The sequence below is a fragment of the Syngnathoides biaculeatus genome, chromosome 3, assembly GCF_019802595.1.
Source record: "Syngnathoides biaculeatus isolate LvHL_M chromosome 3, ASM1980259v1, whole genome shotgun sequence".
In the NCBI taxonomy this organism is placed as follows: domain Eukaryota; kingdom Metazoa; phylum Chordata; class Actinopteri; order Syngnathiformes; family Syngnathidae; genus Syngnathoides; species Syngnathoides biaculeatus.
In genome coordinates this window covers 25,784,378-25,808,495 of record NC_084642.1, presented here as the reverse complement: position 1 = coordinate 25,808,495, position 24,118 = coordinate 25,784,378, and the positions used below count along the sequence as shown (strand labels likewise).

Below are 24,118 nucleotides of genomic sequence, written 5' to 3'. Positions count from 1 at the left end.
AAGCTGGCAGTCTCTCAAAATGTATGCAAGTGAATGGAAGTGAGATGAGCCTTTCAATTTATCCACGTCCTTATCTGGCACGCTCTTTTACGGTTTAGTCAAAATGATCAAGTATAATATAGTGTATGTGCACCCTCAAAATTCTGTATACTCGAGGCATGTCCATAAATCAAATTTGCAGGTGTGAGTCGCCAACTGTCTTTTGCGAACGGGGATCACCAATACACAAACTCATTTAGTGAGTTATTTGTCATGTTCCCAGAACACAAAATGATGTGCATTGTCACACACGAGTTATTAGAACAACTGAAAGTTGTTATAGTTTGTCTTCAAAATGTTTAGTTGACCGAGTTAACTTGGACCTGCAAGTACTGCGCGTTATGTACAGCAAAGACAAAGTGGTAGGTGAGAAAAGCTCACGTGCCTGCTACGTGTAATGGCCCTTTAAACGCTTTTCCTCCTCTCCTACTCTGTGCTCTGTCTCTTCGCATTTCGCTGCTGTCACTCTAGTCGCTCTTTGAGTCATGGCTACCCATTCAACCGAAGAGCCGTTCCCCTTTCACGGGCTCCTTCCCAAAAAAGAGACCGGCGCCGCATCTTACCTAAGCCGCTTCCCCGAGTACGATGGCCGAGGGGTTCTCATCGCCATCATGGACACCGGGGTTGATCCAGGGGCCCCCGGCATGCAGGTATAACTGAGCCGCTCGCTCCAACGCTCGTTAGCTGCAAGCTAACTGGGGGCAATTGTAGCAAAAGGCCACATAGCTCCTCAGCTAGCTCACCTGCTACCATAAACAAATGGCACACACGCTGCGCCGATTTATATAAAACTGACAACTTAACTTAAAGAGGCTCGTTGTTGCCCATTCTTCAAGTGTTTGGAATGATTTGCCAAAACACTCGGTTTGACCAGAGTAATTAAAGTAACCGTCAATGTAGTTAGTCTTGTTCTCGCTCCATAGCTGAGCATACAGCTCTTGTCTCACTTTTTAGACACCATGTCAGTGTTTTTTTTTTTTTTTTTTTAAATAGATAACATTTGATTGTTATTACGACAAGCGATACAGGAAATGAATGGCTCTTTAGAGGTTATGGCATTCAATTTAGAAGTACAGCATAGCCATGTTTATTAGTGTGACGTAAATGTACTGTAAATAGTACGAGCTAAATAACGCAAGACTTGAGTGTTTCAGATAAAGTTTCCATTTCCATATACTTGCTAGGCCCCGGAGCAATAGTCCCCAGTTCTGGTCAGCTCTTATTTGACCAAAGGACAGAGAGTGAATCCGATCATATACTGTTATTTGCTGTACTATACAGATCCTACAACGTGTTTCATCAATTCAAATGAGTTGAACAGTAAATGAATTTAATTTAATATAAAATGTAGTAGTTTATCATTCTCATTCATTAGTATAGATAGATCTGTTGAGATTCTGCTCTTGCCATTATGGTGATGCTGTAAAAAAGTGTACCGATTTGTGACATTAAATGATGTCATCTTTGTTCATAAAGGACAGCGATTGAATTCAATTGTAATTTTATGTAATGTGCAGTTGATTATTTCTGCAGGTAGGGAAATTTTCAGCATTGGTGCCTGTGTGGAGTTTGCATGTTCTCTGCGTGCCTGCGTCGGTTTTCTCTGGGCACTCCGGTTTCCTCCCACATCCCAAAAACAGGCATGGTAGGTTAATTGAAGAGTCTAAATTGCCCGTAGGTGTGAATGTGAGTGCGAATGTTTTTTTTTTTTTTAACATGTGCCCTGAGATTGGCTGGCAACCAGTTCAGTGTGTACCAAGCCTCCTTCCCAAAGATAGTTGGGATAGGCTCCAGCACTCCCGCAACCCTTGTTTGGATGAGTGGCTCAGAAAATGGATGAATGTTTAACAAATAAGTGAAATTTCAGTTCGTATATAATGTAGGGAAGTTATAGTAATACCTAACAATCGATGTATAGAAATTCTCTTGGTTATCATTATAATGTTGACTTTGAAAAAAAAAATGTCTGACTTATTATTTGTGTTTTCATCCCCAGGTGACAACAGATATGAAGCCAAAGATTGTTGATATCATTGACACAACAGGTAGTGGCGATGTAAACATGGCCACAGTTGTGGAACCAAAAGATGGGATAATCACTGGCCTTTCTGGTAGAATACTGAAGGTTTGTCGATTAATACAAGTTATGGAATAACCGCTGTCTATTTCGGCTAATATTCACCAACATCAACAACTTTGTAGTACTCTGCAATGATGCCATTATTTTATCATATTCACCTCTGCTTTGCTTCTGCAAGCCTATACCTTTGGAATTATCTTGACATGATGTCTCATACTGTTTTTTTTTTATGCCATCTAGATCCCTCCTGCTTGGGTCAACCCATCAGGGAAGTATCACATTGGAGTTAAAAATGGCTATGAGTTCTTCCCTAAGGCCCTGAAAGAAAGAATACAGGTAGGAAAATGTGGCACTGCATTGATACTCTTCATTGGGTCTGTAATATTTTTCGCGGTGCACTTTATTGCTCATGGTATCAGTCCATGTCTAATGAAAACTCATGTGTAGAACCTCATTTTTACATCCCAGGAGAAAAAATTGGTGCTATATTGCTTCTCTTCACTTGGTCTAATATTTTGCACTGTGCACTTTAGTGTGATTAGTATCAGTCCATGACTAATGACAGACACGTGTACTACTAGAACATGCCAGATATGGAGAACTGATAGTAATTTAGTACATTTGGTATAGTAGTCACTGTACAACATATTCTTTCCAAGGATATACCAATACCAATTTCGGTACGCATTAAAATATTCAGATACTGTATGCACTGGTATCATACCGCCAGCTTGACATACACTATTTGGGTAGGTGCTGTGTCAGCCATAAATGTGTGGAGAAACTCTCAAGACATTGAGAACAACACTTAGGCAACTGCAAGTATTTTGTTTCACTGTCTGAAGTCAAATGAGACTAAACTCCTGTTTCAGGTCAGTCAGGATCACCACAATTGTTACTGTTTCCTTGTTTGATATTGTGGAAAAATGTAAATGTTTTTATTTTCACTTTTATATCAAGTCCGTATTAGTCACTCTGTGGAGGTATAAAAAGGCCAAAATATACGACCTTCGATATGGCGTTTATTTTGTTGCAATTGTATTTGTGCATTGCAGGCATGAGGATTTTGGCAAGTATGGTAACCGATCTTTCGGTTCCGTTGATTTTTGTCCTGGGAAACAGTGGAAAACGATTTTTCGGTTCCCATTGATAATACTCATGGGAAACGGTTTTTACATGTACTTCAGAATAAAGCCTTAGCAGGCATGAGCATTTTGTCTTTTACGCTTAGCCACCGACATGTTTGACTAGCGTTTGAGTGACCAGATATGAATAACTCGACCTTGCGCATGGGTAGCGCAGAAGCGGAAACCGGTGCTGTTTATAAACCACACTGACAAAGCTGGGCGTTTTAACCATTAAAATAAGGGGCTTCATGGAGGTTCGTTTTATACAGATTGTTGTATTTCGTTGCGAACTTGTTTTACATTCCACACATGGGCGAATTTTATTAAAAGTAAGCCCTGAGATCTGGGAAACGGACTTTCGGTTCCGTGTTTTCTCAGGCTGGGTAACGACACGGTAACGGAACGATCGTTTCCGTGAAATGCTCATGCCTGCATTGACAAGTTGTTAGCCTGAAAGTGTTATATTTGAGTGAAATATGGCATGTCTAAGGAATGTTTGTTTTAAACTACATTAAATTAAAATAAAACACAACCGTCTTATAGAAAGTGTACTCCACAATAGTATAATACTGTATATTATCATATACAGTAATAGTGTTATGTTGAATGGTCTACGTGTGAGTGCTAAATGTAAGTACAGTACTCGCTCTTTTTAATGGGCTATTGGTCTGTCCCTGATTCTTTCTGATAGCATTTCTGAGTGATGGTGTTTCAAATGATGCAGATAATTGGACAGCGTCATTGCATAAGAGCAAAACTATTGTACATTGCAGAAAGAAAGAAAGGAGAAGATGTGGGACCCAGCACATAGAGCAGCACTAGCTGATGCCTCCCGCAGGACAGAAGAGTTTGATCTCTCACACCCAACTCCATCACAGGTAACAACAATAATTTGTCACAGTAATGACTCATTCAAACTTCTTTGCATGTGTCATTTATCTTTCCTGATGTGTCCAGGTAGAGAAGTTACAAAAGGAAGAGTTACAAAGTCAATCAGAGCTGCTTGTCTCTCTAGAAAAGAAATACAGTGATCCCGGTCCGGTATATGACTGTATTCTTTGGCATGATGGTGTCACATGGAGGTAAATCTTAACATTGACTTTAATTGTTTCCAATGACCTTTACAGCATATTCAGATTATTGTTTTTTTTTTTCGTTCAGGGCTGTAATGGACACCTCTGAGTGTGGAGATTTGTCCCAGTGTACTGTGCTGAGCTCCTACAAAGAGTCGCAAGAGTATGCAACATTAGGGAATGCTGAGATGCTAAACTACTCTGTGAATATTTATGACGAGGGAACAACACTCTGCATTGTCACTAGTGGAGGTAAAGTATTTAAAGACCTGCTCTCTTCTGACATGCTCCCATTTACCACATAAGGAATTTTTTGTTCAGTGGTTTGTACAAAGGTCTGAGAGCTTCACACTGACTTGCAATGTGTGTATTTGAAGGGGCTCATGGGACACATGTTGCAAGTATTGCAGCAGGTTACTTCCCTGAAGAACAAGAGCGAAATGGGGTTGCCCCTGGTGCTCAAATCTTAGCTCTGAAGATTGGAGACACTCGGCTGAGTACCATGGAAACGGGAACGGGACTTATTCGAGCGGTATGTAACTTTGATTTATTTATTGTAATTTCTCCCATATAATGCAGCTTCTTACATTGGTATAGGAGAATATGAAGTTTTATACATTCTTTCTAATATGACACCGAGAGGTTATGAAAGAGCTGAACACTACACTTTCATTCCAATATGATGGGAATACATATATATATATATATATACACACACACACACACACAAATGTGATCATTAGTGTTTTTACCTAGGCAATTAAAAAAGAAAAAAAAAATATATGTATGTTTTTTTTTTTTTTTCAAATACAACTGATGACTGAAAAACAACCATTAATTTCTTTATGGTTATCGTTTGTTTAATGTTAATTTAATTAGAATCCAATTAAAATGAAATGCGTTTCACCTGGTCCTTCATGTTTTCTGTAAAGAATCCTACTCATCTTACAAATTATGCCTGGGTAATTAAACATACGAGCACAACTGTGTTTTCGTATTTACTAAATGAAAGTATGGCTGTGAATTTCAAAACAAGAGTAAATCATTACAAATTTTTATAATATCTGTTCAAAAAAGTGCGTAAACTTCAAAAATAATATTTAAAAAAAACCTAACAAAATAAAGATAAAACTGTTTTTGGTCATATGCCTAGAAGCAAAATCATCCCTGCATTTTCAGTACCACAACTTAGAGCCTTAAATTAATGTATGTTTTTGAGATACGGGAAGAAACCAGAGTGCCTGGAGAAAAGCCATGCCAGCACAGGGAGAACATGCAAACACCACACAGGCGGGCCTGGATTTGAACCCCAGTCCTCAGAACTGTGAGGCAGATGTTCTAACCAGTTGCACACCGTGCCGCCCAGAAGCAAAATCATGTATTATAAAAATGTATTGTACACACGATGAAGGGATTTCCAGAATGTAGAGGTCAACTTTGGGGGTTCTGCGTGTTGTTTGAGTGTGCATTATACACGAGAAATTATGGGAGATGTTATCATTTAACTATATAACTTATCATTTTCACTATTTTCATGTTCATATTCTCATTCCAATCCGAAGATGATTGAGGTGATCAACTACAAGTGTGACCTGGTTAATTACAGCTATGGGGAAGCCACCCATTGGCCCAATTCAGGGTAAGTGCTGGAAAGTTGCAGATGAAAGACTATGTGAAGGGATTGTTCATGTTGTTCATATATGTTTTTCAGGAGGATTTGTGAGGTTATCACAGAGGCGGTGCAGAAGCACAATGTGATATTTGTTTCAAGTGCAGGAAATAACGGCCCCTGCCTCTCCACAGTCGGCTGCCCTGGAGGAACTACCAGCAGTGTCATAGGTAAAACAGCAGTCTTTTAAAGCTCTGTTGACGTATGAATAGACAACCGCAAGCCACTGGCACAAATATTTTTAAAATGCAAAATGGTAAACTGCAGTATAACTTTTTTTTTTTTTTTTGTTCGAAATGGTGTAATCTAATTGACATACAATCCCAATTCCCATGATGTCGGGATGTTGTGTTAAACAATTAAAAATGGAATACAATAATTTGCAAATCATCCATTCATTTTCTGACCCGCTTCTCTTCACAAGGGTCATGGTAGTGCTGGAGTCCATCCCAGCTACCTTTAGGCAGGAGGCGGGCTACACCCTGCACTGGTTGCCAGCCAATCACATGGCACATCTAAACAAACAACCAGTTGCAGTCACATTCACAACCATTTAGAGTCTTCAATTAACCTACGATTTGAAAATCATGGTCCACCAATATTTAATTGAATATATTCCAAAGGCAAGACACTGTTCAAACTGATACATTTTGTTTTTAGCAAATAATCAATAACTTGGAATTTTATGGCTGGAACATGTTCCAAAAAAACTGGGACAAGGTCATGTTTACCACTGCGTTACATCACCTTTTCTTTTAACATTCAATAAATGTTTGGAAACTGAGGTCACTCTTTGTTGAAGCTTTGTAGGTGGAATTGTTTCCCATTCCTGTTTGAGCTACAGCTTCAGCTGTTTAATGGTCCAGGGTGTCTGTTTGTCGTATTTTTCGCTTCATAATTCTCCACACATTTTCAATGGGAGACGGGTCTAGACTGCAGGCAGCCCAGTCTAGTACCCGGACTCCTTTACTCCAAAGGCATACTGTTGTAACACGTGTAAAATGTGGTTGGGCCTTGTCTTGCTTAAATGAGCACGGGTGTCGATGAAAAAGAAAATGAAAAAACTTGCTTTGGTGGTAGCATATGTTTCTCCAAAACCTGTTATGCACAGTACCGTTCAGCATTAATGGTGCCGACATAGATGTGTAAGTTACCCATACCATTGGCAATAACACAGACTTAAGACATTACAGATGCCGGCTTTTGAAGTTTGCATCCTTAGCAGTCTGGACGGTTCTTTACCTCTTTGGCCCGTAGCGCCAAACTTTATTTACTGACATAGTTTTTTTTTAAGTGTCCCTGAGGCCATGTGGTGATATACTTTACACATTGACATCAGTTTTTGATGCAGACCTGAGGGCTCAAACGTCACTGGCATTCAGTGTTGATTTTTGGCCTTGCTGCTTACATGCAGTGATTTCTTGAGCTTCTCTTTTTTTATTTTATTTTTTATTTTATGGACCGTCGATGATAAAATCTCTAAATTCCTTGAAAATGTACATTGAGGAACATTGTCCTGAAATTGTTCTCCCATTTTGTCATGCACTTGTTCACAAAGAGGTGCACCTCGCCCCATCTTTGCTTGTGAATGACGAAGCAATTCAGGGAAGCTCCTTTTATACCCAGTCATGGCACTCACCTTTTCCAAATCAGCCTGTTCGCATGTGGGATGTCCCAAACAGGTGTTTGATGAGTATTCCTCATGTTTCTCTACCAACTTTTTTGCAACATATTGCAGACATAAAATTTTGAGTTAAGGATTATTTGCTCAAAACAAAGTTTAACACAACATCCCAAATTAATTGGAATTGTGTTAGTGTATTTTGTGAGTAAAAGTGTCATCTTTGGAAAGTAAATACTTAAAACACAAGTCAATGGGGTTAATATTCTTAGGGGTTGGAGCCTATGTGACCCCAGACATGATGGTGGCCGAGTATTCTCTGAGAGAGAAGCTGCCTCCCAACCAGTACACCTGGTCCTCCAGGGGCCCCAGTACAGATGGTGCACTCGGTGTAAGCATAAGTGCTCCTGGTGGGGCTATTGCATCTGTACCCAACTGGACTCTTCGTGGTACCCAACTAATGAACGGCACGTCTATGTCATCCCCCAACGCCTGTGGAGGCATTGCACTCATCCTCTCCGGTGGGTCAGAACTTTGAACTAAACATTAGTGTTGTTTGACCGGTCTCACTGAGCCATTAATGATTGTTTGTGACTTTGTTTGAGACAGGATTAAAACAGCAGGGGATACATCCCTCTGTTCCTGGAGTGAGGAGAGCACTGGAAAACACAGCTCTGAAGGTTGATGACATAGAGGTGTTTGCACAGGGCCATGGGATTATTCAGGTAACTGACCTCCAGCTGCTAGTAGTCTCTTGTTTTCATTATAATGCAATATATTTTGTGCACTGCATATTTAATCTTCTCTGGTTAGGTGGACAGGGCATTAGACTACCTCACACAAAACTCCTCCTTACCCACCAGCCATCTGGGTTTCTCAGTAACTGTGGGAACACAGAGAGGCATCTACCTCAGGGATCCAGCACAACTTTTCTCCCCCTCAGACCATGGGGTAGGAATAGAACCCATCTTCGCAGAAAACACAGGTATTTTCGCCTTACCTACCATCCATATTAAAATTATCAGTCCCATTGTTTGCCTAAAGTTTTCGATATATCAAATCCACATTATAAGAAGCCATTATTACACTATCAAAATCCCTATTGATCATAATGTGTACATTTGGTACTTTATATTGTCATTTGGTGATTAAAATTTCCTGTCTCAAGAAATTCTGGGTTAGGTTGAAGCAAACAAAATATTTCCTCTTTATTTTTCTTTACGATATAATATGTATGTGTGCTCTGTGTTCTTGATTCCTCATACTGCATTTGTGCTTACTTCCAGAAAACACTGAGCGAATATCTTTGCAGCTACACTTGGCCCTTACGTGTGCAGCCCCTTGGGTTCAGTGCCCATCTCATCTAGAGCTGATGAACCAGTGTCGTCACGTTAATGTCCGTGTTGATCCTGTCGGCCTGAGGGAGGGAGTGCACTACACGGAAGTACGCACAAATATCTAAGGTCCTACAAATTGATGGAATGAATTGATTGGTATTTTATTCTTTTCAGGTATGTGGTTATGACACAGCTGCACCTGGTTGTGGGCCCCTGTTCAGAGTCCCCATCACAGTTATTATTCCCACCAAGTAAGTGCTGACATTTCTTTCAATATAAGCTTTGTGGAAGTTTGTTTCTCTCTTTCTTTTTCTGTCTCTCATCTTTTGCTATCATTTGTTCTCTTTTTCTCTCTCTCCCTCTTCCCCCATCTCCCTCCCTTCTCTCATTTCTCTGTCCCGCAGGGTACCAGAGAGTCGTAATCACGAGCTGTGTTTCAAAGACGTCCACTTCAGACCAGGACAGATCAAACGCCACTTCATCACTGTGCCTCAGGGAGCCTCCTGGGCAGGTTGGTACTGGTTGGGTACCACAGGTTCTCTTTTCTGTAATGGTTGAAAAAGCAAGAAGGAGAACCCTGAATACTATGCCCCTGTTTCTTGTCTCTTCTCCTCACCTCAATGCTTCCGGCTTTTCCCCCCTGCAGAGATCACGCTGACTTCTCATTCTGGAGACGTCTCCTCAAAATTTGTTCTGCATGCAGTGCACCTCGTTAAACAGAAAGCGTACCGAGCTAATGAATTCTACAAGTTCTCGTCACTTTTGGAAAAAGGCTCACTAACTGAGGCCTTCTCTGTGCTGGTTTGTAAATGTTTTTTGTGGTAATATTTTATCTGCATGGGACTTCAACAAGCCATCTATGTGTAGAACACAAAGTGTGTCGTGCTTGAAACCGTTATGGGAAAATTCAGTGATGATTATTAATTTGGGTGTTTTTGTCCCCTTATTCCAGTCAGGCAAGATTGTTGAACTGTGCATTGCACGGTGGTGGGCGAGTCTGGGAGATGTTACAGTTGACTACAACATCTCGTTCCATGGCCTAAGTATTTCTCCTTCACCGCTGCACATTGTGAGTGAAGCACTGACACACATAAGCAACAATCAACAGAACATTACACCTTAAACATCATCAGTGACTCCTCCACCTCTGTCTTCGACTAGCATGCGTCAGAGGGTGTTACAAACTTTGATGTGTCCTCGCCGTTGAGGTATGAGGAAGTGTCTCCGACTATCACCCTCAAGTCTTGGGTTCAGCCTCTTAGGTAAATTCACACCCTATTAGTATTATTTTGCTCCTCCAGTTTGCCATGGTTTACTATGGTATGTTGTCCCTTCCTCTAGGCCTATAAGTTCAAAGATAAAGCCATTAGGAGGCAGGGATGTTCTACCCAACAACCGACAACTTTACGAGATTATTCTCACTTACAGTTTTCACCAGGTACCCACAAGAAGCACAACATTCCTGAAGTTTTTTTAATCCGGTTTTAGTCATAACTTCCTCTCTCTGTGCAGCCAAAGAGTGGTGAAGTCACACCCAGCTGCCCTTTGCTGTGTGAATTGCTGTACGAGTCTGAGTTTGACAGTCAGCTGTGGATGCTGTTTGATCAGAACAAGAGACTACTGGGTTCAGGTGATGCCTACCCACATCAGGTAATATTTAACTCACATTTTAGATTTCTGTTAATCTTTTTTTGCCAGTACCATTGTAAAGGTTTACATCAAACATCCTGCTTTTCTCCCTCAGTATTCTCTCAAGCTGGAAAAGGGCGACTACACTGTACGCCTACAGGTGCGCCATGAATTGTCGAGTGAGCTGGAGCGGTTAAAAGACTTGCCGTTTGTTGTCTCCCACCGACTGTCTGCCACCCTCAGCCCAGATATATATGAGACGCACAGAGTGGCCCTCATGGCTAAGAAGAAGGCCAACTCTGTCACTCTCTCGCCAGGGGCCACGCAGCATTTCTATGTCACAGCCTTGGCGGATGACAAGTGAGTTCAGAATGGAGGATAGCACATCCATGAACACTGGAGCCACACAATATACCGTTTGAGTTTCGTCATCTCAAGTATATGTGCACAAAAGTGCCATTGCGATGTACCGCTCTACCTTACCTACAAAGTAGAGTAAGAGTGGCTGCCTGTAGTTTGACAGACAGATGGCAACATGAGTAGTTCTCCAAATGCGCCAGAAAAACATGCTTGCTTCTCTTTGATACTCCCAGTTGTAACTGTCCAATAAAACAAAGAATTCAACTACAAAAATCATCTAACTTAGTTTGACATGTCAAATGCATTAAATTTTTACAATTACTTACCTCTACTACTGAAATAGTTAAAAAAAAAAAATATATATATATATATATATATACACACACATAATAATACTACAGTTAAAAACAACTTTTTTTTTTTTTTACCATAATTTGATACACTGTCACTGGCATGTTTAGTGTGTGCAAAAAATCTGGGAATGATGACAGAGACTTTTCCCCCAGGGAAACAGGAAATGCTGAATCACTAATTAAATGTTCCTACATACTCTGGTAAACTTTGTAAACTATTGTAGAAATGACAGAAATGCTTCAATTATATTTATTTCCTGGGAATTGTTAAGGGTGCCACTAATTGTGGAACAGGTGATTTAATGAAAAATAATTATTTTTTAGTCATGGATTTTTTTTTTTTTTCTTATAATTATTTTTTAGTCAGGGATTTTTTTATTTTCTTAGAATTCATTTGAGTTGAAGATTACATTTTCCTAAAATTTTCAGTGTGACAGTTTTCTTCTGCAATAAACAATATTTATTTTAAAGGTTTTAACACATCTTAACCGGGGGTGCCAATAATTATGGAGGGCGCTGTATATTGTGGATCCCTGCATAGTCGTGGTTTAGAACACTAGGATTCTATTACCTGCAGAATTTTTGTGTTGTTTTAAACTCTTTTAAAAAGTTTTTGAGGCAAAGAAACTAACTTTATCCTCGCTTATTCAAGAATTTGGGAGGAGGGGGTAAAGAAAAAGCCCAACTGCATTTGTAATAGGCATCAATTATACGCAAATTTTCACTGTTCACCGTCTCTGCCTTGAATACAGGGCTCAAATGTATGTGATCTTTAGGCAAGAAATCTTTTAATTGTAATCCTGTAGTTGTAAAAGTTGTAACTTAATGTGGTCACACTTTTGTTCCGAAATATCAAATGGGTTATTTCTGTCTTTATTCTCTCTGTTTTGTCTCCCATTAGGATTCCAAAAGGGACGAGTCCAGGATGCTATCTTTCAGGGTCTCTTGTTGTGGCAAAGAGCGAATATGGCAAGAAAGCAGTGAGTGACTTCTGTTGTTTCGTATTATATTTGTTGCCCAGATCAGTGGTCAGTCCAACTCCTCAGAACATTCACTCAACTTTGATTGGGCAGTAAATTGAAAGAGTACCGTAATTCCCGGTCTACAGAGCGCACTTGGTTATAAGCCTCACCCAGTACATTTGTAAAAGAAAGAACCAATTCGTACATACATACGCCGCAGCTGTGTAAAAGCCACACGTGCCCACATTGAAACCCACATTGAAACACGAGATATTTACTGAGAGAGTGCTAACAAGGCCGGTTAAAAAAAAACATACCGGTAAAAATCACTGAGACACAGCAGTAATACGGTAGCACACCGCTAACAGGGCCGGACCGGTAAAAGTCACTTCCTCGGCACATATATTTCACTGGTCTCACTCTTACCTTTTAGCTCGAGTGCCCCCTTGCACCCGTTGGAAAAAAATGCACAAATTAGCCAGATCACCGCATAAACCGCAGGGTTGAAAGCATGTGAAAAAAGTCGCGGCTTATAGGTCGGAAATTACAGTAAATATGTCATTGAAGAAATATATATGATTCTGAGGAGGGGGGCTGAAATATGGTCCTCCAAAGCTTTTGGGTTTCCTGTTTAAAAGTTTGTCACCAGAGCTGGTTGCTGTTTTCAGTTAATTAGTGGTTTGAATTGTGTGTTTTTTATTTATTTATTGGCTCTCAACTGGTGTCACACTGGGACCTGCGTTTACGTATTGTTGCAAAGTCATGAGCCACATTTATAGATGTTAAGACCAATTAAAAAAATGTTTACCAATCGCCTCGGAAAACATGTACACTCTATTATACATGTAACATTTCCCAACTGTCTGCAAATCACCCAAAATTGGTCTCTGATCCACTTTTCGATCCTAACCCACCAGTTGAGAGTTACTATTTTTTTTTTTTTTTGCATGTCATGTTTTTTTTCTCTCCTCACTTACTTGCCTGACATCGCTCATGTGCCTCAACCCATCCGGTTGAATTATTCACTAGTTAGATGACACTTTATTAGTCATATTTCCTGTCTGAACTTGAGCTGTCAACATGTCTTTGGCTGACATGTTCACGTGGTCATGAGGAACCACAGTAGATGTTACTGAGAGAGAGTAAATAACATTTGAGGGTGGAAGGGAGTTGAAAAAAATAAGGTTAATCATTATATAGAAGTGATTTTCCCAAACTTAATTGAGCCAAGTCCCATATTATATCTTCCATTAGAAAAATGTCCCAACACACCACCAAACAAAATTACACACACTAGATATAATAATAATAATAATAATAATAATCCCATCTCATTTTACTTACAAATGTACATACCTACTCATTAAAATCCGGGCCTGTTTAGTTAAACACCAAGTTGTTATTCTAATGGCAACAGGTGGATACACTTTTACATTGGACCTTCTGCCATTTGGGGCCAGAGCATTTAATTTTTCTGTCTGCAACTATGTTGTAAAATTGTGCTCACCATTATTACACCCGAAGGTTTAAGTACTAAATGTGGATTAGCTCCTCAAAGAAATGAATGAAGTGAAGCAACATTTCTCTATAGACGTCTGATACAAAGAGAAAATGATAACATTTCATGGACAAATGAAACCAAAAAATAGATAATTTTGGCAATACACAAAATACATGTTTAGTGATGGCGCAAATAACCCCTTTAAGGAAACGGGACACCCTGCCAACAGTCAAGAATGGTGGAGGAACTGTAATGCTGGGGCTGCTTTGTTACATCTGATACTGGATGTCTTGACTGTAACACATGTCATGAAATAAGACTACTATCAAGAGATTTTAGAGCAAAATGTCTTAACCAGTGTAAGGAAACTTGGTTTGAGGCGAGGATCCTCTCGCAAGACAAAGACCCCTAAGCATGCACCCAAAAGCGCACAGGAATAGTTGAAAATCTGTTGGTTGTAGGGGATGAAATCTGCCATCGGGAAAAAGAACCCTGCAAATTTTGAAGAGCTCAGACAAACTGCAAAGAGAGCGTGGCAGAAAGGGTGTGCAACAAAATATTGAGTATAATATTCAGTTGCTGTGATTTGACGGGCGCCATCGCACTTGCAAATCTGCACAGTCGAGCATAAAAATCACGCAAGTAAAATTTATTACGAGTAGAAATACATAGATATTGAAAGAAGTTGCTTATTTTGTGTAGTCTTGACCAATGTTCCCTCTAAGCTGGGCCACTGCACAATTGTGCACTTGTCGCACACTGTCAGCGCACATGAAAACCGATCCAGCGCAGTGAACCTCAGCCTGACGTCTTTTTTTTTTTTTTTTAAACACGGAACCACACAGTCTCTAACAAGGAGCTGCTGCTCAGCCTACTTCTACTTCCTTATTTACCTGACACTGCCCCCCTCCATTCTTAAAGGGGTACAGTCATAATTACAAACAACACACACAGGCAACTTTATATCTGCTGCCATGACTGACCACAACCGTACATTTTTCAAATGTGAGTGACTGTAATATTGCTGCATATGTTGTTTTTATTTTGTCTGAGTTAAAAAAAAAAAAAAAAAAACTTTGGGAGATTATTTTGTACTGGTATTTATGGGAACCAAATGATGTAAGCTACATTTATTTCTGAAGAAGGGTGATACAAAAGAATGCTGTGCCAAAAGTGGTGAGCAGGATTGCATATCACTACCGTAGATAGTTGAAGAAAAGATGCATTATTTGAAGAAATAAAATTTTCTGTTTCAGACAAGTTCAGTGGAATTGGACTTTCAATCACAGCATGGCTGCTGATTTTTCACAGGATATTAATGTGCCGCAGCAACGTAGTTGGGAATCAGTGATACAGAACAAGCATATTGTGAACAACCGTTATTTTGGGGTGCGGAAGGTCAGGCCCTAAGAGTCATGATCCTTACACACACATCAAAATCTTGTCAAATGTCTATCAAGAAGAGTCCCTCTCTCTCTGTTAAAGATGCAACAGTTTCTGCTATTTTCCACTTGGCAAGGCATCCCAAGACTTTTGCCCATAGATTGCAGATGTGTGTATTATAAGATGCATCTTGGGCTGAACTTTCCTCACTGGCGACAATGCAAAAGCTATTGATCACTTATTTTTTGCATTGTAACGAAGAAATTCATTTTTCTGTTCTCATCTAAAGCGCACGTCTGAGAGTTGGTTATGTTCTACATGGTTATGCATAATTCAGAGGGTTTGAGAGTAGGAGTGTGTCAGCATTAAAAATTAAACATTTTGTTTATCGAGCAGGCAGGAGGGTAGGGTTTTCAATTCCTAAGTGAGGGCAAAATGTAAAGGAAAGAATAAGAATCCTTTTTGGTGTGCTTGTGTTGTCTCTTCCTTACTGTGTGTTATTCTGACCACCAGGGGCAGTCCTCTGCAAAACGACAAAGAAAGTTTAAAAAGGTACTGATGAGATAGAAACTTCGTGCAACAGAGCGCCCACCGCTCCCATATTCATACCATGTGGAAATGGCTTCAACTTTACTTTAAGATTACATTTGTTCTATTTACTTCCATTCAATATTTCAAAGTATGTATGTCAGTGTGTCTTTTTAGGACCTTTACAAATGAGTCCATGGGTCATTTTAGCGGCGAGTGACATGATTACACTCTCATTATAAAGCAAAGATTTTTTTCTCATTCTTTTCAGCATTAAAAGTTGGTATTCTGAAGAGATTTCTTTAAGATAAAAAAAGGATTATCACCCTTTACTGTACAACAAAGAACCCTGTTGATTTTGATTGCTATTTTGACCCAAGATGGCTGTCCTATCTGACGTCAGATTGCAAGATTCACATTGTCTGACATTGTTGTGCAGGGTGCAATATTCAAGGTATTCAGGTATTATTGTGCTCTGTCAAATCATAGATCTTTTTTCCTTGAATTATATTTGACCTAAGGCAGAGGGCCATACTGTACATGTTGTACATGTGCACATCTTAACCAAACTGATGTGAATGATTCAAGATGCTTGTGCTCACTGGGATTTACATTGCCACAAGATTTAGTTGCTGTTGATCGTGTGACTGAGTCCTCTGTCATCTTGCAACTCTTTGCTCATGTTACCACTATATGTGTTTGTGCAGGACATTGTTTCAGTAATCTATCACCTAATCCCTACACCCAACAAAGCCAAGAATGGAGGGAAGGAGAAAGATAAGGATGCTGACAAAGAGAAAGACTTAAAAGAGGAGTTTGCCGAAGCCATGAGAGACTTGAAGATTCAGTGGATGACAAAGTGTGCATTAAAAAACAAACAAGGAATGCCTTAGTTTTGTTTTATTGTTTTTACTTTTTTCATTTGAACCTCTTACCGTTACTTCAGGTTGGACTCCAGCCCGCTCTACGATGAGCTGAAGGAGAAGTACTCGGATTACCTTCCGCTACATGTCCAAAGACTTCATCAGCTGGACTCTGAAAAGGTCATTACTCATCATCCATATGCCCATTTTCTGGGCCCGTTTTTCTCATTAGTGTTGGTGTGGTGGAGCCTGTCCCAGCTGACGGGTGAGCAGTGGAGTACACCCGGGACTGGTCACCAGCCAGTGGGGCTCAACTACAGTACTCATCATCAATTGCCAATTTTCTTTTTATACAGTTTATACCAGGAGTGGGGAAACTTTTAAAATGGACAGATGGAGCTGGTCATTTGTAGATGATTTAATAGTAAATTAAAAATTGATTCTCATTTTAAGATATTTATAACTAAATGCATATAATAAATGCAACAATTTAACTTAAAAATATTTAATGTATGAGCAAGTTGTTTGTTTTTACTATTTCAATAACTTCATTTTATTTCATTTTAAATTAAATATATGAGATAATTAAAAACTCATTCAATTTCAGGAATAAGCTGCTAGATGGTTCTTGATATTGTTCTTGATAATGTGAATGCTCGGTTTGTTGGATGAAGGAATGCATATGGCAGGCCATAGGTTGCCTATCCCTGTTTTGTATGGTTGAAAAATTGAAAATGAATCTCTTTGATATAGTTTTTGTTTTATGCTAAAGCAGTAAGTAGTTCAAACTGACATCAACTGTCCTTTCTGCTCAGGAGCGTGCGAAACGTCTTGGGGAGGTGGTCTCAGCCGCTGAAACGGTCATCTCCCACATTGACCAGACAGCGTTGGCTGTCTACTTCACCATGAAGACCGACCCTCGACCTGACGCTGCTTCCATTAAGACGTATGTGACACTCTTATTCGGTGATGAAAGTCCTCCAGATTTTCCCAGAATTCCGGATTTTTAAATTTTCATGAAAATAGCTCCGGAAAATTGAGGAAAAATTTTCTAAAATTAATCCGCATATTAGTTGACAACATTGAACGAACATGCGTTTGAGTTCATTGTTTTGCTTTCACGAGCGTAGCCATGTTGAGGCACTAACTCCCCCTCCCCTCACATTCTCTCAAGAGGTCGATTATTTTGTGTGGTCTTGACATTAATTTACGTATTTATTTCATAAACATTGTTAACTAAATAAGTCTGCTCCAAAACAACCAGTATTCACCCAGAAACAGGAAATGCAAGTTAACTGTACTGAGCATGTACGGAGCAAGTACAAAAGCCCATGTTCAGAACTGCTTCACGTAATGCGAGGGCATTTATGTCGAAAGTCATCAACATTATGAGCCATGCCAAAGGAAATGCAGTTACACCAGGGGTGCTCATTGCGTCGATCGCAAGGCAGTGTGACGGCGTTAAAAAAAATATTAGACTATCATTCACCTCGTCGCTTGATTCAGGTGTGGTCAATACGTCGAGCGCGCCACATAAATGCAGGTTCTACCAAGCCAGCCTCCTATTTACGGCAGTCCCGTGGTGTGTGCCCACCCCCCCAATACGTCACGATTGCCAACAGGAATGTTCCAATGTTTTGCGGGCTTATTGCCACGAACGCCAATTATGTTGAACTAAACTTTCAGCATTTTCAAAACATTGCGGGTACAGACCGTTCGTGTTTATTCCTTGACAAGCCAGTGCATTCAACTTTTCTTCAGATAGTTTGTGAGATCAAGAATTTTTATTGATGAAAAATTTTAAATACCGTTTTATATCATGTTCGACTAATATCAGTTGAAATTGGAAATTATCATTTCTGAGTTTTCTATTTTAGTTTTCTATTTTAGTTATGTATTTGTTTATTTTGTTTTTAATTTATACTTAGGTTATATTAATCCAGTAAGTTATTTTAAGGCCATCCCTAATCACACCCACAACTTTTATCTGCGAGCATGACTGACCACACCTGTACATTTTTCAAATGTGAGTGACTGTGTCTCTCTCTCTCTCTCTCTATATATATATATATATATATATATATATATATTAAAGGCAGCTGATTATACTATTAGTATTACTAGATCTATATCTAAGATGGTGAGCAATGTGGTCGAGTGTATCAGTACAACGCGACGTCACAAGTTTGAGACTTAAACGTTAATAGTAATTACTCCAGATCAACTTCTTTAACATGTTTTGCTGTGCAGTGTAGAAATTCTAGGATGTATTTTTGTGTATATTCGACATCTATACTATAATATGTATAATGTGGAGAAAAGGACAATTTTAGATGTCTTTTTACTGAATAGTTCACTTAATTCATTTGTCTTGAGATAAGAAGGCATATTTTAATGACAAATGTGATTTTGTTCTATGCAGTGATAGGGGGATGGGGGGCAAAATAATCTGGGCTTGGACCTTGGGGAACTTCTGCCCATTTTTTTTTTGGTCTGACCAATCTAAGTCTTGGAAATTTTACTTTCAATTTTTGTCTGAATTTTGTTCACAGATATCGCCAGAATGCACCACAGCCATCCATTTTATTAAAAAATTTCCCAGGGTGGGCATGCCCCCGGTCCTCCCTAGTGTTCGCATTTGTATTTTCAGGAATTTTCACGAAAGTCCACTTTCATCTCTACTTATTGGACACCAATTAAACATTGTTACCCAAGACAGTACATCACTAGTCATCCACTCATTTTTCATATGGCTTATCCTCACTTGGGACTCAAGCGTGGTGGAGGCTATCCCAGGTGACTCGAGGCAAGTGGCGGGGTACAACACCCTGAACTAGTCACAAGCCATTCATAGGGCACATATACAGTAGATAAACACCCATTCACAATCACATTCACACCTACGGACTATTTAGAGTCATCATTTAGCTTGCCATACATGTTTTGGCCATGTGGGAGGAAACCAGAGTACCAGAGTACTAGGCATGGGGAGAACATGCAGTTTTGAACCCAGGTCCTCAATACTGTGAGGCTGATGTGCTTAGCGGTTGTCTACCGTGCCGCATCACAATAATTTTCAATATACATGCCACGGAGAGAGAAAAATGTGTGTGTTGTATGTTTCCATATTGATACGTGCACAGTTAGGTACTTGAGCTAGTTACATCGTCATGTTCAGAATAATTGGCACCCTGGGGTCTGTATTGTCAATTATTTTTATTCAGGAAAAAAAAATTCTTCTTTCATAATTCTGGTATTCAGCTAGAAATAGTTTTGGTAATCCTATTTGGCACCACAGTGGCTCACCTGGTAAACCGTTGGCCTCACAGTTCTGAGGTCCCGGGTTCAATCCCGGACCCGCGTGTGTGGAGTTTACATGTTCTCCCCATGCCTGCGTGGGTTTCCTCCGGGCACTCGGGTTTCCTCCCATATACCAAAAACTTGCAACATTAATTGGACACTCTAAATTGCCCCTACGTATGATTGTTAATGTGGCTGTTTGTCTCTATGTGCCCTGTGATTGGCTAGCAACCAATTCAGGGTGTACCCCGCCTCCTGCCCATTGACAGCTGGGATAGGCTCCGGCACTCTCTGTGACCCTCGTGAGAATAAGCGGCAAAGAAAATGGATGGATGGATAGTTTTGGTAATCCTATTTGATCTTAAAAAAAGAAAGGTTTAGTCTGGTTGTCTGTCACACAGTCAAGAAAAAAAATGAAATGTTACTTTTTATCATGTTTTTACCTATGACAAACAAGTAGTACTTATGTATTACACGGGTCTTAGCCGTGTCCACAAAGAAAGGGAGGCTTGGGATCCATTATGCAGTGAGGAGTAGGGCCAGAGAAGAATATACATGTTGACCACCAATCAGCACCCAGCAACATGGGAAAAAATGGACAAGGCAGAGAGGGGCAAAAATAACCCAAAATCATAACACATTCAATAATTGATGATTATTAATATTGTGACCGTAACAAGAACAGGGTTTTTTTTCCTCGGAAGATTGTATCAAACAGGTGGAATGGTGGAGCGTCCACTGTGACGTGTTGGCATCACAGTTGTGAGTACCAGGGTTCAAATCCCATCACCGCCTGTGTAGAGTTTCCATGTTCTCCCCGTCCCTGCGTGGGTTACCTCCGGGCACTCCGATTTCCTCCCACATCCCCAAAACATGCATTATTGGGAGACTCTAAATTTTCCCTTAGTGTCATTGTGAGTGCGACTGTTGTCCGTCTCCATGTGCCCTGCGATTGGCTGGCAACCAGTTCAGGGTGTACCCTGCCTCTTGCCTGTTGATAGCCAGTAATGGGTCCAGCACTCCTGCGACCCACGTGGGGATAAGCGGCTCAGAAGATGGATGGATTCATATAAATAATACTGTAGAGACCTGTTTTTCTCATTAATAAAATGTAACTTTTTTTGTTTGTGTTTGTTGGGGCGGGGGGGTTTAAACGGTTTAATTGCATTTCCATTTCAATAAGGAAACTTGTTTTTTGTGTTATGGACGTGGTCACAGAATGAATTCTACTCGTAACTCAAGGCACCACTATGTTTTAGTGACATGGAGAAGCAGAGGTCGTCTCTCCTGGACGCGCTGTGCAGAAAGGGCTGCGCTCTGGCTGACCAGCTCATGACTGTCGCGCCTCAGGATAGCGGCGGTGCCGTCGCCACGGGCCAAGCCGACACCGTGGAAGTTGGTGAACCCGAGGCGAGCAGTGCTGATGACATGCCGCAAGGCTTAGTCAACAATCTGATGGAAACATTCTGGGAGGTGCAGAAGTTGGCAGAGCTGACTGACTCAAAGGTGGGATCAAGATTTTTGTCTTCTTTCCTTGTTTTGCGACACTAATTTTAATCATGAAAATTGTTTTGTCAAGTTCTGCTGCTTTTGAATGAAAAGATTCCTCCTTCCAGGTGCTGATGTTTTCCTACAAACACGCCCTTGTGAACAAGATGTACGGCAGAGCCTTAAAATATGCCTCCAAAATGGTGGAGGAGAAACCCAGCAAAGACAACATGAAGAACTGCATCCAAGTACGATTTATTAGAACTTTATTTTGAACATACACTCCAAAAAAACAAATAAAAGAGAAAAGTAACTGGTTTCATGAAGAAAAAAACTTGCTCATTATCAAGGGCTCTATTTTCATGATGGATGTACATCCGGCTCAGAGGGTAAATCTGTGGAGAGGTGGGTTAGGCTGGTTTTTGTTTCATTTTGTAGATCAGAGCACCCCATCTTATTAAAAAGAGGGAGGGTTTGTACTGCAGTGAGGGTGAACACAGCTTGTTTCAACAATGTCTAATTAAAGCTGCTCCTTTCATTATCCTTAAATGTCGCATGGAGAAATTGTCAACTGAGGTGCACATATGCAACAGGTCGGCCATCTTTGATAACAAGCTACGGCAGCAGCAGGAGGATAAAAAGCATAAACTACACAGCTGGCAAATTCTACACAACGTCCATATTATGAAAATGACTGAAAACTGACTCATTAGTCATAACACAGATTGTTCTGGGGGGGATCGAGCGTGTGATATGACCAGCCAATCTGTCTCTGTTGTACCCCGCCACTTGCCTCGAGTCACCTGGGATAGGCTCCACCACGCTTGAGTCCCAAGTCAGGATAAGCCATATGAAAAATGAGTGGACAGTAATGGAAAAAAATGAAAAAGACAGCTGCTTGCGGGTACAAAATTTTATTGTTTCATTTATCATTCTGAAAGTGAATTAACTTTAGGCATAGGTACTACTTTCGTATTTTGTCCTAGTGTTTGTGGAGCTAGTTGGGCACGCGCTCCATGGATCGTGCAGGCACCTCAAATGGTGTCTTGCGTAATCACAGTGATCTGCCTGTAAAGGGAGGATTGTCACTGCTCTTGGCCACTGTGGCCACAGACAATGTCAGCAGGTACCCTCCTTAAATACAGAATCATCTGGCAGTAACCAACTACTGGCCTCTCTGTTGACTTCATGTAGCTGTTCACATCCCCAGTCTTTTGTGAAATGATCAGAATAGATTTGATTAACTGGCTTCCACAATGTTCCAAGAGGGTTTGTCCCCTGCCGCCTATGAAAATGGAGCCCTCATCAAACTTAACTGACAAGCGGTGTCTCACTCACTTCCTGTGTTTTTTTTTTCTCCCTAGCTGATGCGTCACCTCAAATGGATGCACTGTGCCACCTTCACTGAAAACTGGCTCCCCGTCATGTACCCCGCAGATTACAGTCCCTTCTAGGAACCACACACACTGCAGAGCCGCACACGCTCCAACACACTGAAACATCAGTATCACACCCCCTCAGGGTCATTTACTTTTTTTCTTTCTTCTTGAACAATGAAGGACAGTGTGGAATGAACTGGTTATTTGTAAGGGACCGATTTGAGCATCTGTCCTTTGTTTCAAGTGCCACCAGCAGCACAACATCAAATGATTACATTAATGGACCTTTTTTCCTTCAAATATGTTCAGGTCAACAATTTATGTTAGATGTTTGGAGTTCGGCATTGTTTTTTTTTGGGGGGGAGTCTGGTGTATTCTGCACATCTGTGCTCATAGGCATCAGTTTTCACTTTATCTCCGTATTTTCTTCAAGTCTTCAATGTTCAAGGAATCTCCCCAATTCTTTGTGCCATGCCTTCTGGGATGTGAAGTTCACTTTTGGACTTCTCGGATCTGACTTTAAAGAACAGACCTCAGAACTGATGCAGTGTTGTATTGCCTTGCATCCATTTACTTTTACTGACGTGAGCGGGAGGAGAAGTGGTTGGATCGGGGCTGAGGGATTTCATTTTACCACCCACCCCCACCCACCCATCAGACCTCGGCTTATCGCCCTGTGCTGTCAAACAGGCCCCAGCTTCATTTTTGCGTCACGCCCCCGCCACGGAATCAGCTGAACTGCGGCACATGACCACCTAACGGATCTCAGTTGTGGCAAATGTTCGGAACTTCACTGTTACACGTTCACTTGCTCCTATATGTTTTCTGTGCAGCATTTAAAATGTTGCTCGTGTACACAAAGACCTAAAATATGTACATATTCCCATAACAAAGCATAGTATGATGCAATAAGTATATACTATAACACAAGTATTCTAATTGATGTATTTTGCATATATGCATGTCTTGTAGAATTTCAGGAAACATTTTATTTGGAAGAAAAAATTGAGTTTGAATCATTTTAAAATCTCACACATTTGTCATTTTCATAGGTGTGTGTGTAAGTGAACTTTTGGTTTTTTTTCATGAGCATCACCTGCATTGAAGGATAGTGTGTGTAATTTGCTTCAGAGGAGGCAGTTTTTGTTTTTGCATGTTTTTTATATTTTACCTCAAGTTAATTATTTTATAAATCCCAGCTAGCCATTTTGCATATGGTGGAGCTGTTTGATCTTTGGATGTATTTTTCTCATCACTTTTCCATCCACTTCTTTATAAATTTGTGACGTGAACGACATTTGGAAGGTTGCATTTGTGTGGACACAAAGACATTCACAACACAGTGTGAAAAATTGCATTTCTATATGCATTTCAATTGCAAATTGCCAACACGGTTGCCAACAATGAATCTCCAAGGCAAAATGGG

General features: G+C 40.3%; 2 protein-coding genes across 6 annotated transcripts in view; one reads left to right on the top strand and one right to left on the bottom strand.

Annotated features, from left to right (window-relative positions):
* The window catches only part of rasa3 (RAS p21 protein activator 3), a 60,815-nt gene extending 60,076 nt beyond the window's left edge, over window positions 1-739 (bottom strand). For 2 of the 3 annotated variants that reach the window (XM_061815040.1, XM_061815044.1), the window contains exon 1: window positions 603-706. The gene's annotated coding sequence lies outside the window, so the exon portion shown is untranslated. Of the gene's footprint in view, window positions 1-602 lie in introns of all 3 variants that reach the window. The other variant, XM_061815041.1, reaches the window with a different exon arrangement.
* On the top strand, window positions 48-23,989 carry tpp2 (tripeptidyl peptidase 2). 3 transcript variants are annotated; one of them, XM_061815036.1, is made up of 30 exons: window positions 48-401; window positions 511-689; window positions 2,036-2,164; window positions 2,360-2,455; window positions 4,020-4,124; window positions 4,204-4,328; window positions 4,408-4,571; window positions 4,697-4,851; window positions 5,882-5,958; window positions 6,031-6,158; window positions 7,882-8,130; window positions 8,219-8,334; window positions 8,423-8,594; window positions 8,896-9,053; window positions 9,121-9,197; window positions 9,351-9,457; window positions 9,593-9,747; window positions 9,899-10,015; window positions 10,108-10,208; window positions 10,288-10,384; window positions 10,459-10,596; window positions 10,691-10,935; window positions 12,190-12,268; window positions 15,648-15,686; window positions 16,370-16,521; window positions 16,609-16,705; window positions 17,341-17,471; window positions 21,085-21,331; window positions 21,442-21,561; window positions 22,678-23,989. In XM_061815036.1, the coding sequence occupies exons 2-30, from the start codon at window positions 525-527 to the stop codon at window positions 22,765-22,767; spliced, it is 3,831 nt and encodes a 1,276-aa protein (XP_061671020.1). In that variant the 5' UTR covers window positions 48-401; window positions 511-524; the 3' UTR covers window positions 22,768-23,989. The 3 variants fall into 3 exon arrangements, with proteins under 3 accessions (XP_061671020.1, XP_061671021.1, XP_061671022.1); XM_061815038.1 differs by lacking the exon at window positions 48-401 and adding an exon at window positions 1,573-1,684 and having other exon boundaries at window positions 583-689; XM_061815037.1 differs by lacking the exons at window positions 48-401; window positions 15,648-15,686 and having other exon boundaries at window positions 414-689.
* Window positions 23,990-24,118: the final 129 nt, after the last annotated feature.